Source organism: Mytilus californianus, unplaced genomic scaffold, assembly GCF_021869535.1.
Source record: "Mytilus californianus isolate M0D057914Y unplaced genomic scaffold, xbMytCali1.0.p SCAF_8, whole genome shotgun sequence".
Classification (NCBI taxonomy): Eukaryota; Metazoa; Mollusca; class Bivalvia; order Mytilida; family Mytilidae; genus Mytilus; species Mytilus californianus.
This window is the reverse complement of record NW_026262734.1, coordinates 94,983,926-94,998,642: the sequence shown is the minus strand read 5'-3', so window position 1 is coordinate 94,998,642 and position 14,717 is coordinate 94,983,926. Positions and strand designations below refer to the sequence as shown.

The 14,717-nt window shown below is 32.0% G+C and overlaps 1 protein-coding gene across 2 annotated transcripts in view; it reads right to left on the bottom strand.

Moving 5' to 3' along the window:
* The window catches only part of LOC127713063 (ubiquitin-conjugating enzyme E2 G1-like), a 47,792-nt gene that overhangs the window by 21,239 nt on the left and 11,836 nt on the right, over window positions 1-14,717 (bottom strand). The window contains exons 3-6 of one of the 2 annotated variants that reach the window (XM_052219666.1): window positions 13,883-13,980; window positions 12,692-12,870; window positions 11,906-12,014; window positions 8,134-11,274 (exon numbers count right to left, since the gene is read on the bottom strand). In XM_052219666.1, coding sequence (XP_052075626.1) covers window positions 11,934-12,014; window positions 12,692-12,870; window positions 13,883-13,980 — 358 coding nt within the window. In that variant the 3' untranslated portion in view covers window positions 8,134-11,274; window positions 11,906-11,933. Of the gene's footprint in view, window positions 1-8,133; window positions 11,275-11,905; window positions 12,015-12,691; window positions 12,871-13,882; window positions 13,981-14,717 lie in introns of those variants that run through there. The other variant, XM_052219668.1, reaches the window with a different exon arrangement.

Sequence of the window (14,717 nt, the reverse complement as noted above, 5' to 3'; positions counted from 1 at the left end):
TCAAATCGGAAAGTCCCTTATCAAATGGCAAAATCAAAAGCTCAAACGAATGGAAAACAACTGTCATATTTCTGACTTGGTACATGCATTTCCTTATGTAGAAAATGGTGGATTGAACCTGGTATTATAGCTCTCTTAACCTCTCACTTGTATGACAGTCGCATAAAATTCCATTATATTGACAACAATGTGTGAACAAAACAAACAGACATAAAGAGGTTGGAAGATATGCTTTATTACTGTGTTTACATTTTCTTCATAATGTTTAAGTTGCTGACCTACTTCAATTTATACAGAAACAAATGTGTATGCATCACATCCTCGTGAAGCTATATTCACTGTTCCTTCCGAAATTTCATTATCTGTACAACTAAAGTTTTGAATCCACTGTTACAAAAACACAATTAAATCAATGCAACCCTACAGCTATTTTGTCGAATAATATCAGTCACAAACTTTTCTGACTAGTTTGCATTCGGAAAGATGTTACGGAGAAACGATCTTTTCTAAAACTTTCCTTTGCCAATATAAGTCTCGATGCCATCAATGTAGGCAATATCTTTTATCAGAAATCAGTTCAGTCAAAAATACATCCCTACTTTAAAGATCAGCCTGTTCTACACATATTGCTACTAAAATTTTCAATTATAAACATATGTTGCCGGATATATCAATATTGACGACTTCAAGTCTAAACGTCCTGATTGCACCTGTGCTAGTTCACTATTTATATAAAATCCGGCTTGCTACATTATTACTGGTGACTAGAACATTGTCAACAACATTTCTCCTCGAAAAGTGTAAACCATAGGACCGAAATACTGTGAGCCTTAACCCATAAATTGGAAACATAATCTTTAATCTGTATATGCTACAACAAAATCAGGTAAAAAAGGTGTCATTATCACCACTGTCAAAATGTTTGGATTTTGTAGGCTACATGAGTAGGTAAATATCACTGACATGTTCATTAGATCTACCAGGTCAAGCCATACTTAAGCTATTAATAGCTCGAGTGCTATAAATATATCTTATCGACTAAAACTGCCAAGGCGTAATAATTATCTCAAAGAGTACAAAATATTATAATTGAAATAAAGATTGACAAGTAATAAAATTGCGATAAATGTAGTTTGACAATCTGTATTTCAATTATAATATTTGTACTCTTTGAGATTATTTGACGACAAAAGGCTGAATTATATAGATCATCTTCCTTTGGCGTCCGTCCCCGATATACACACCCAAATAGGTTGTATCTCTAATTGTTAAAGTTGTTCTTGACATATAGTTATAATTGACATTTCTTCATGGATCGAAACTGTTTCAAGTTTGTTATTTATTAGATTGTAATATACTAATATCTTATGTTTATGTCTTTTTCACAGCTATAGGTACTTCTTTATCTCGAAAAAAAAATATATATATATATACATTTAGTTAATTGCCATGCAGTATATATTTTTTTATTTTTTAGTAGAAAAGGGCATATCCTCAACTTTTAGAATCGTCAGCCTTTTGTCGTCAAATAATGTGCACTTTTTTTAAACTATGATAAAACTAGAGGCTCCAAGGAGCCTGTGTCGCTCACCTGATATTTTTTTTTTTTTTGCAATTGATGCATGAAATAATGCAACCGTTATGCTTTTGCTTTAGTTTCAGAGATAAAACTGCATTTTACCCTTATGTTCTATTCTTAGCCATGTCTGCCATGTTGGTTTGCAGGCAGGGTCATCGAACATATTTTTTAAAGATACCTTAATGATGATTGTGGCCAAGTTTGGTTAAATTTGTCTCAGTTGTTTCAGAGAAGAAGACTTTTGTAAAAGATTACAAAAATTTATAAAAAAATTGTTAAAAATTGACTTTAAAGGGCTATTACTCCTTATGGGGTCAATTGACCATTTTGGTCAAGTTTGACTTATTTGTAGATCTTACTTTGCTTAACATTATTGCTGCTTACAGTTTATCTCTTTCTATAATAATATTCAAGACAATAACCAAAAACTGCAAAATGTCCTTAAAATTACTAATTCAGGGGCAGCAACCCAACAACGGGTTGTCTGAATCGTCTTAAAATTTCAGGGCAGATAGATCTTAACCTGATGAACATTTTTACCCATGTCAAATTTACTCTAAATGCTTTCCTTTCAGAGATATAAGCCAAAAACTGCATTTACCCCCTATGTTCTATTTTTAGCCATGGCGGCCATGTTGGTTGGCAGGCGGGGTCGTCGGACAAATTCTTTTTAACTAGATACCCCAATGATGATTGTGGCCAAGTTTGGTTAAATTTGGCCCAGTAGTTTCAGAAGAGAAGATTTTTGAAAAAGATTACAAAAATTTACAAAAAAATTGTTAAAATTGAATATGAAGGGCAATAACTCCTTAAGGGGTCAATTGAAAATATTGGTCATAACGACTTATTTGTAGATCGTACTTTGCTAAACATTATTGCTGTTTACAGTTTATCTCTATCTATAATATTTAAGATAATAACCAAAAACTGCAAATTGTTCTTAAATTTACCAATTCAGGAGCAGCAACCCAACAACGGATTGTCTCATTTGTCTAAATATCTCAGGGCGGATACACCTTTACCTGATGAACAATTTTACCCCATGTCAGATTTGCTCTTAATGCTTTAGTTTCAGACATACAAGCCAAAAACTGCATTTTACCCCTATGTTCTATTTTTAACCATGTCGGCCATGTTGGTTGGCAGGCGTGATAATCGGACATATTTTTTTTAACTTAACACACTAATGATGATTGTGGCCAAGTTTAGTTTAATCTGGCCCAGTAGTTTCAAAGGAGAAGACTTTTGTAAAAGATTACAAAAATTTACGAAAAATTGTTAAAAATTGACTATAAAGGGCAATAACTCCTTCAGGGGTCATTTGAAAATATTGGTCATATCGACTTATTTGTAGATCGTACTTTGCTAAACATTATTGCTGTTTACAGTTTATCTCTTTCTATAATATTTAAGATAATAACCAAAAACTGCAAAATGTTATTAAAATTACCAATTCAGGAGCAGCAACCCAACAACGGGTTGTCTAATTTGTCTAAATATCTCAGGGCGGATACATCTTTACCTGATGAACAATTTTACCCTATGTCAGATTTACTCTAAATGCTTTAGTTTCAGACAAATAAGCCAAAAACTGCATTTTAACCCTAGGTTCTATTTTTAGCCATGTCGGCCATGTTGGTTGGCAGGCGGGGTCATTGGACACATTTTTTTAACTAAACACCCTAATGATGATTGTGGCCCAGTAATTTCAGAGGAGAAGACTTTTGTAAAAACTTACAAAAATTTAAGAAAAATTGTTAAAAATTGACTATAAAGGGCAATAACTCCTTAAGGGGTCAATTGAGAATTTTGGTGATGTCGACTTATTTGTAGATCTTACTTTGCTGAACATTATTGCTGTTTACAGTTAACTCTTTCTATAATAATATTCAAGATAAAAACCAAAAACCGCAAAATTTCCTTAAAATTACAAATTCAGGGGCAGCAACCCAACAACGGGTTGTCTGATTCGTCTAAAATTTTCAGGGCAGATAGATCATGACCTGATGAACATTTTTACCCAATGTCAGATTTGCTCTAAATGCTTTAATTTCAGAGATATAAGCCAAAAACTGCATTTTATCCATATGTTCTATTTTTAGCCATGTCGGCCATGTTGGTTGGCAGGCGGGGTCACCGGACATATTTTTCAAACAAGATACCCTAATGATGATTGTGGCCAAGTTTGGTTAAATTTGGCCCAGTAGTTTCAGAGGAGAAGATTTTTGTAAAAGTTAACGACGACGGACGACGGACGCTGGACGCCAAGTGATGAGAAAAGCTCACTTGGCCCTTCGGGCCAGGTGAGCTAAAAAACGTGATAAAGATTAAACTCTATGCTCACATCAGAATGCGTCAGATATCTTTTTCAAAAGATAGTACTTGTTATTGTTACGTTGGCAAGACGTGTTTTTTCAACAATCGGTATTCCCATAAGACGTAATTGTGCTCCTCATCCGTTAAATCATGAGTCAGACTTCATACAGGAACTTCTCAGCCTTTTCAAAAACGAAGCATACAAACTTCGGTCTCTTTCTTGTTGTCTATAGAAGTTGCACAGTCGTGTATTACACTTAGTATACTAGTTGTGTCTCACAGCTATAGTGTGCTGTGTTTTCTGTTGTTTATTGATAATTTTTTTTGCAAGACACAACTAGTATACGTGGCAATAATGAACTAATTATAGCAAAAAGGTTAAAACGGTCTGTAACAAGTGTTGTAATTTAAAAAATTTTAGAAGACAGCCAGCAGTAAAAGTTTTATTTTTATTTTTTGGTTAAGAACAGATGAAGTGAAATGAAAACAAAGTCTTGGCAAATGACTTTTAGAAGGGACTTACCATACGTTATAAATTTGGTTCTAATTGAAACCCTGTAGTACTGTAAATTCTTCTAATATTCTTATGACTTGGATTTTATTGTTAATTTCAATTAATATACCAGAAAAATATAGATTATCATGCTCAATTAAAGAAAACTCCTACATTGTTTCTTAAAATGCTAGAAAGTCACTATCAACTTCGAAGAATACTACCATTTCCTGACAAACTAAATGCAGTAAAAATGTAGACTTAAACCAATCCAATTAAATTCCATTATCCGTTTCTTTTCAAAATACCCCCACGAGTGACTGGGGAATAGAAATATGGTCACCATTGGTCTTCCTCCGACCAGCAGTAAAACCCTTGCTAAAGTGGGGCGTCCGTTTGGCTGTGCAGGATGTACAAATTTTCAGCCACGTCCGGTCAGAAGGGGGACGTTAAATCCGATGCCTCGTGTAAAGAGAGTGCCACGCTCTTTACACGTTAAGAACCCTTGCAACAACTCTTTGAGGGGTCCGTAGGTGACCTGTTGCAAGGCAAAATTTCTGTCCCTATCCAATATATCCTCATTTCCCGTGGCAGTCTAAATTTCTCCGAACTTAATCCCGGACGCCCCTCTTACAGAACCTACCTATTGTATTTATTGTTAATTTGTTCTCGTCCTGAATATGCATGAAATATTTGCCACTGGACGTTAAGCAACCAACAATCAATCAATCTTTTCAAAATATGTTTTGTAGCTCTTTTGGTGAAGCATCAAATGTTAGTCTCATAATTAGATTTTCGTTCATATGATGTTTCCTTTAACAAACATGTAACAAAAGGACATTTAACATTAAATATAGTGCTTACAGTTGGATCCCTGAAACTGTTTTAACTCCCGTTAATCATTGTATTCCACAATTTTAAAAGATGTGAGCATAAGTGTAAAAGTATGACCAATAATACATTTCTCAAGTACTTATGATTAAAACCAATTTTTGAAACAACAATAAATCAATCATGTATGGTAATAAACTCGTCATAGATACCAGGATTCAAATATTGTATTTCAGACGCCAATTTCGTCAATAAGACTCATCAATGACACATGAAAATAAAACAAAAGTGGACACACTGAAATGTCTCGCCTGTTTTAGTGTTCATAATTAAATTAATGCTGAAAGTAAAAAAAATAAGTTTATTTAAGCTTTACATTAAATTAACATTTTAATGATGAATGAACATGAAGTCAAGGTGAGATAAGCCCTATCAGACAAACATGTAGGCCGTACAATCATTCCATACACCAAATTTATTTAACATATATTGCCTAAAGTATCTTAGAAACAAACCTCATTGAGGAAACTGAACTTTGACCAATGAACCATAAAATGAGGTCAAGGTAAGATGACACCTGTCAGACAGACATATACACATAACATTCATTCCATACAGAAAATTTTATGAACTTATCACTTATCTGCCAGTTGGAAATGTGAACCTTACGATCATTCTATACATCAAATATAGAAGACCTATTGGTGATAGAATTTGAGATATGGACTTTATCATGAAAACTAAATCTTGTTCACTGATCCATTAAATAATGTAAAGGTCAAATGAAATATGTCTGACAGATATGTGAACCATGCAAGGTACGCACATGCCAAATAAAGTCAAATGACTACTAAAAGCAAACTTTGAAATTTCTTATGAAATAATTTTTCATCTAGATTTAAGGTTCATCAGAAGGGATTGACAAATATGGCCATTTTTTTTTTATTTCCTCTTGAGTACAGACAAACCTGTGCACAAGGAAAAGTTTTAAGGCATTGCAGAAACTGGATAAATATTTGTCAATTCCTTGAGATGAACCTGAAAGACCCCCCCACCCCAAAACAAAAAAACAAAAAAACTAAAATTATCTTCAATCTTTGATCGAAATATTGTAAAAAGTCATATTTTCATATTATCTATTTATCTATTTATGTTGCTATGCTAAAATATTTTTTATTTATCTCAATACTTATCTTATTTCATATGTATCAAAAATCAGTAAATGTGATTCTGTTGTGCAAACAAAATTTCAAAAGTTCTTCAATCTGTACATATTCAGCCAATTAATCTTTATGAAGGGACTGGAGTGAACTGTATTCTGTGTTAAACATTCATGCATGAGTGACCTTATTTTAACATTTTCACACCTTCCAATGTTTTTGTTAATCACGGTTTAGTAATGATCCCTTAAAAGTTTTTATTATTTATTATCATTATTAATGTTGTTTAAAGATTTTTATAAAATAATCTTTTTCAATGTAAGTAATCAGCAGTTAAATAATAAAATACATTCCATACACCAAATACAGTTGACCTATTACTTATAGCATCTGAGAAGAAGACCAAACAACAGAAACTTAACATTGACCAATGAACCATGAAAATAAGCTCAAGGTCAGATGAAACCTGTCAGACAGACGTGCACACCTTACAATCATTCCATACACCACATATAGTTGACCTATAACTTATAGTATCTGAGAAGAGGACCAAACAAGAGCAACTTAACATTGACCAGTGAACCATGAAAATGAGGTCAAGGACAAATGACACCTGCCAGACAGACATGTACACCTTACAATCATTCCATACACCAAATATAGTTGACCTATATAGTGCTTATAGTATTAGAAAAACAGACCAAAACAAAAAAACTTAACATTGACCAATGAACCATGAAAATGAGGTCAAGGACAAATGACACCTGCCAGTCAGACATGTACACCTTACAATCATTCCATACACCAAATACAGTTGACCTATTGCTTATAGTATTAGAAAAACAGACCAAAACACAAAAACTTAACATTGACCAATGAACCATGAAAATAGGTCAAGGACAAATGACACCTGCCAGACAGACATGTACACCTTACAATCATTCCATACACCAAATATAGTTGACCAATGGCTTATAGTATTAGAAAAACAGACCAAAACACAAAAACTTAACATTGACCAATGAACCGTGAAAATGAGGTCAAGGTCAGATGAAACCTGCCAGCCTGACATGTATCCCTTATAATCATTCCATACACCACATATAGCTGACCTACTGCTTGTAGTATCTGAGAAACGGACCTAATCACGTAACTTTAACCTTGATCACTGATCCATGAAATGAGGCTGAGGTCAGGTGAACCCTGTCTGATGGACATGTAGATGTTGCAAGGAACCCATATACCAAATATAGTTATCCTATTACTCATAATAAGTGAGAAATTTACATAACAAAAAAACTAAACTTTTTTTTCAAGCAGTCGCTGAACCATGAAAATAAGGTCAACGACATTGGACATATGACAGACGGAAAGTTCGTAACATAAGGTATCTGCATACAAAGTATGAAGCATCCAGGTCTTCTACCTTCTGAAATATAAAGCTTTATACAAATAGTTTACGCTGCCGTCGCCGACGCCGGATAGTAATACCTATGTCTCACTTTCTGCGACTTTCGTCGCAGGCGAGACAAAAAAATTAAAAAGACCAACAATAAGTACGAAGTTGAAGAGCATTGAGGACCAAAAATTCCAATAATGATTTTGCCAAATACAGATATGTGATCAATTTGAAAAGTATCTTTCTGTGGCACTTTCATATTTATTTCTAGAATGAGATATCAGACATGACAAGAAATAGACGGATAAAAAAATGGACGAAATGGGTCAATAGAACTCTATAAAAGCAATAAAACTTTATGTAGTTGTGCATTTTTTTATTTCAAACATAAATAATTCACAATGATGGATTCTCTCATACATGTATTTACAATGACAAATCATGAAATATTGACAAACCATTCCTCCCCAGAACTTTGTGTCTCCTTATAATTTACCCTGGTCTCAAAGAGTTTAGTAAACAGTTAACTTTCACTGTCATTCCTCAAATGTCCTAATGTTCTAAAAATTAATTCAGTGTTTTTTTGAAGAGGACAACTTTTCCAGGTAATTCAAAATGATTTATTGTACATGTATCAAATTTCCAAAACTCAAAACTAATTGTGGAATTGGGACATTTAAAGAACTTTTGTCATATCTTCCCCAATCTGAGATATATTTCATTCATTCTACTAGCTCAACATGAAATAAAATGCTCTGTAAACTAAAGGCCAAAGAGAAACAAAAAGATAGCTTTAGCAGTATAAAACAAGTCTATCAAAAGTCAACTTAAAAAATGAAACACTTTGCCTTAGCAGATTTAACTTTGTGTTTAAGAAATTCTGATGCAAAATAAAAGTAATTCTGCCTACCTTCTTGATCTAGTCTTTTTTCAAAGTTTCAATACAAGCTAATTGTTTATTTTGTTTGGCCTATGCATTTTCATCACAAACAATCAATACAAATACAAGTGTCTGCAATCATCTAATACAATTCCCAGCAAAAATAAATAGCACTAGTAATATAAAAATATTTTTTTCTATACATAAAGCATGGAAATAAATGAGTTCACAAGTAAATTACTCAAGCACTTTTGATACTAATGTGAAAGATTAATAAATCATAACTAGTCATCGTGATATGATTAATGATACAAGTCCTTTCCATTATTAATGAGAGAATTTGCACAATTTATCTACTTATTCAATTAAAATAAATTCAAGGAACTCTAATAAAATAAAATCTTTGTGAGAAAAAAACAATTGTATTTGGTAAAAAAACATTATCTGCCTGCTTGCTATTACTTTTGAAAAACCCCTTTGATTATAACTTTACTGGGGAATATCGTGATCATTTTTTTTATGCAAAATAATACTAACTAAAATTAGCAGAAATGAAAAATAACTTTAACATGGTACAATTCAAAATAACAGACTTTTTTCTATAATTTTCTTAAACAAAACTTAACAGGTACTATTTCAAACTATTGAAAAAAGGGAATCCTTGACATCTTCATTTTTATAAAGTGTGGTTAGCCAAAACAGAATCTGCTTTAAACTAAAACAATCCATAATAAGAAACAGGACACAGCATTTCAAGATTTACCAGCATATTACATCTGAACATACAACTTGCAAATACTATTATCATCTACTTTGTGGAAGGCTATTTGATTTATCTAGTGGCTTACAGATGAATAAATTTCTTAATATGACCAAACAAACAAACAAACAAACATTCCATTATAATTCTCTTATTCTGTGCACAGCAGAGAGGTGATAATGACTATCTGATGATTAATTGCATATTGTTGTAATGATTTGATATAGGTCAACAGTCATATGCAATTACAATCGTTGACAATGAAATCATTTACTGACATATAAAGTGTTAATTCATAAGAATTAAAAGACTAGTTATTTGATAGCAATATTTAAAAAAAATAAGTCTTTGAATGGTAAAAATGTATTTTTAATAATTTCAATGTTAAATGCAACATTTTTAATGGTTTCGTAAACAGTTTTCTCACAAATCAGGACTGTTTTAGTATTGGTGAAAATCTTTTTTAAGCAGAATAAAAATTCTTAATTTGAGGCCTCACCTGAAAACTGTTACCATTTTAACATTATAACTACAACATGAAAGACAATCAGAGTACATTTTTTCCTTCTGTCTTTTGATTCTTTATTTTTAGGAGAATTTTAATTGAGAATAGGAGGGCCATCTGAAAATTGTTACCATTATATGCAAGTCAATATACTGTATCTATTTTAATTTTTTTTAACTCAAGATAATTGTAAAATTATACTCATCACATAATTTAATAGAAAACGTGTATGTTGGTTTGAACTAATTAAAACCTGAACAAATAACAATAACCTAAGTTATGTCATAAGGGATTACAAACAATGAACATTTACAAAGTAATTCTTAATATTGACTGGTTTGCTGAAAATCAAAGGGCTGTTACGGTTAAACCTACATGGTACCCAGGGAAGGCACTTTATCACCTGTAGAGGCAAATTAAGCATTTTTTCACAGTTGAGATTTCAAAGCACCTTTCCTGGACTCCATGAATGTTTCTATGGATCAGCCCTTATGTTGCTTACAATACAATTATGATTTTTAAGACCATTGCTTTAAATTTGCTATTTATGCATTTCAGGGTATAACATATGCATATTTTTTTTATGAAAATTTGTAAAATGTTGCTTTACCTACACAATATTAACATATATTATTATTTCAACCAGTATTCATAGCTAATAAAAAAATATTTATAACTTAAGTACAGTCATTGCATTCATTAACAAAGTTTTTATCATATATATATGGGTCTTCAACTTAAATTTTGTAGAGCTCCCCCTTTTTGATTCAACAGCTGACTTGAAAGATACAGCTCTAGGTAGAATTTATATTGAATTGACCATGTGGTCAGTTAGCTAATGTTTAAACATGGAGGTAATGACCAGAACTGGTTTCTAGAAGACATTTTCAAGCTGCTACAGTATTTCTCATCTTGATTATAAAATTGCTGTAATTATGCAAGAAATACTAAATCGCAGTAAATATAAAAGCAGCATTAATTTAAAATGAAAGAAATTATTGGTCATCTTTGTCTTAAGGGGTCTTAAATCATGCCTGACCTTAAGCTTACTACTTGTATTATAAATTGTAACCCTAACCTTTTTTTATCCTTACACTAAAACTTGTCTAAACCAAACTATAAACTAAACAGATCCCTAACCCTTAAGTCAAAGACAACCTAAAGAGATCACAGATTTTAAACAATGAATATGTACAAGATGAGGATATGAGCAAATCTGTGAACAATAACAATGTCCTGAGAATTAATTCCTCATGTGTCTGGTTTTTATGTCGTCGCAATGAAATTTACAGCTTTTTATTCCAATCGTCTTTTTTAGGCCACAAATTGGTAAGATTCCTGAAAATGATATCTGAAAAAGAAATAAAACGTTATAAACGTTCAAGAGCCTGTAGTTCAGTGGTTTATAGCAGTACTTGTTTTTCGTAAATTGTATTGTTTTAAACTAGGCCGTTAGTTTTCACATTTTTCATGTCAGGGTCTTTTATAGCTGACTAAACGGGATTAACCAAATAGGATTTTCTTATTGTTGAAGATTGTACAGTGACTTGTAATTGCTTATATCCATGTCATTTGAACATGGTGGATAGTTGTCTCATTGGCAATTACTGTTGATTCATTATAATTCGTGGCTACCAATTTTCATGGGTAAAGATAAACCACAAATTTAAATGTTCAAGTAGTACAAATTTTTTATAGGCTTGTTTGCAGATTTTGACAAAACCACGGAAAACAAATATGCACAAAAATACAATTATTCTTGTATCCAACCTTTGAGGGAATCATATTCTGAATAACTAATTAAAAATAAGCAAATCCAACAAATCATGAAATAAAGGTCAGTCACTAAAAATTTTCAGAATTTTGTTGTACTCTACAATAATGTCATGAATGTAGAGCAAAGGATGTCTGAGATACTGAACTACTTTTTTGTATTTTAATCTATCTTAGTAAATATTTTAATTTCACATATGGTGACATACCTGAGGAAAATGCAGAATACATCCTGTGTTATAAAAATTCATCTTGACTCTTTCGTACACATCTGGCTACTTTTTTGTTAAAAATAGTTCTATTTTCCCTCCATTCTTTCTGAAATTTTTAAAGAAAATATATCAGTAAGTACATGTACAGAATAAAAAAATTCAATTAACTTTCTAATTTTGGTGCTGATGTTTACAAATTGTGACTTATGATAAACAATTAATGCAGAATCATGGAACACATAAGAAATAAGTTAGATGTTAGAGCTATGTTTAAAAGTTGTTTTTTTTTATTTTCCATTCGTTCTTTGTCATAAGAGTTGTTAAATGATTTGGTGCATACATTGTTTTTTTCCAGAATCGGTAAATACCATCTTCCTTCAACATTTGTCTACTTTTAATATCTTCATTCATGATTTTTGCTTTTGCTCTTGTGCAGAGCGATTGCTGAATTTCTTACTAGTGTTGTTCCCATCCTGTTGTCTCTGGCTGCTAGTTGTCTCATTGGTAATCATACTACCTCTCCTTATTTTCATACACTTTGTGTGTACTGTACACGACCTGTCTTCTGTGTATAGTGTAAGCAAGTTGTGTGCTTTCAGAATAGCATTGAGCAGAATATATATGTGAGGGCTCCCTTAGCACATTTTTATCTATAATTCAATTTATATTTGCATTTTTCTCTTCAGGCTTTACAAAAGCATATTCTTTTTGAAGAATAACATTATTCTAGTTATTTAAGAAACTACTTAATTTGTTTAAGCTTATTTTTAGAGTCCAACTTACGGCAGCATCCACGTTAGCTGGTGATTCGTCATTAGGATCGGCCAACATTGATATTACACTAATAAGAATTGTCTCTACTGTATGAACTGGCAGCCATCGTTCTGATGCAGACTCGTAACCCCACTTGTCTTCACCGGCCTCGTGGAGAATTGAAATGCAAACAAGTCCATCAGGTCCAACTGAAAATGAAAATTTGCAGTATTAAGTACTAAATGAAAGCTAGTATTTGTGTCTGTTTTAACAATATTTAACATATGAGCTGCATTGGATAGAAATCAACCTTATTCAAATGAATATCAAAACATCTGTTAACTTATTCAGGGTTGAAAAAATCAATGCAGCTGATATTGTGTGAAAGTTTTTGAGTATGTACATGTATAATGTACTTCCAATTGTTGTTCATCTCTTTACATCTATGAAATGCTGCTGTGAGAAATTATTACCTGATATTTATAATACCAAACAGTTTTCCTTCTTACTTAATCTTGCAGATCACCCTCAAAAACAAAACATCTTCATACAAAAGGACCAGGTTCACTTTAAGCATGTTAAGCCAACAATGATGGCCTTGAACTTCAACTCTATCATAAAATGTCAAAATGGTCATAGTTTGGTTCTTTAATGGATCTATTTCAAAAGCCTTACAACTAAGTTAAACAAATCTCTTCTTAAAAGAGTACATTCTAGGCTTCAAAGTCAGCATATTTTGGATATATTGTCAAAATATAATAATTTTGTGCATTTTTCAGATTAATGGCTCGAGTAAACACTCGACCACAACCTACAATCCAAAACATTTCGCTACCAAAGATGTCAATGATATTGAATCCCAAGATACCAAAAATTTCTGGATCAGGGGTGGCAGCCTGGCAGCCAAAGATAATTATGCTAATAATCATGATAATTGTTGAAGAAATATTGATAAAATTCAACCAAAACTGACGTAACAACACAATAATGCATAATTAAGGGGTCATTACTTCGTCATTTATAATGAGATGTGCCAAAAAGAAGTGTAATAGTAATATCACAATTACTTCTATGTGAAATTACTAGTATATATAAAGGTCTGATTAAGTAAACATAAAAATTTTAGGGATAATTTTAACCCTTTGTGAGCTTAGTCCATTAGCCATTTCCAGTTTTCACTTGTTTATGATGTTAAGTGTGCTTATCAACATGTAAACTTACTGTTTGGGTGCCACATCTCTGATAAGAACAGCATTTTTGGAGGTTTCTGTGGATATTCTCTTGGAAATGTCAAATGAGCTTTGAAAACACCACCTTCTCTGTTAAAAGAAAAAAAAAAGACAAATCAATAATAATGAAATATTGGTTTTAACACTTAATTGGTCATATACAACAGTTTTACACAATTTTTGTTTTCTATAAAGAGTCTAATATAATATTTCGAAAGACATATTGTGAAGGAGGGAGCATAAAACATGTTAAAAGTTAGAATAGCTTGAATACAAAACAACATTGATTGTGACCCCCATGAAATCACTCTTTTATATGACATTAAATTTACCCTTTGCAGCAAAAAACAAAGTAAAAGGTATTTTTCTCTTATTAAACACAGCGTAGGACAGTGAATAGACACAATGATTACTAGTGGCTGCAGCTAAAGTTTCCATGCAATAACATCATAAATGATGCAATATTAATCAACAGATCAAAGTGGACTACAACAATAGGTCCAGAGAAAGTGATAAAGATGGCAATAAAATTTTTCCTGGATTTGGTCTGGTAACGCTTTACTACACAATGCAGGTTTTTGTTCCGAAAGTTGATGACAGGATTTTGTGTTATTATTATTCGTGAAAGCTAGTCTTTCAAAGTTTTTTTTGTAAATATCTGCGACACCATAGTATTCCCCAAAAACTGCAAAAGAGATAAATGCAGGCATTAAATATTTTGAATTATTTTTTGGTTTCATGTTTCAAATAACATTTTTCATAAATTTCTATAGTTTACAACAAAAACCATTACATATGACCTTCTTAATATAGTATCTTCATAGTCT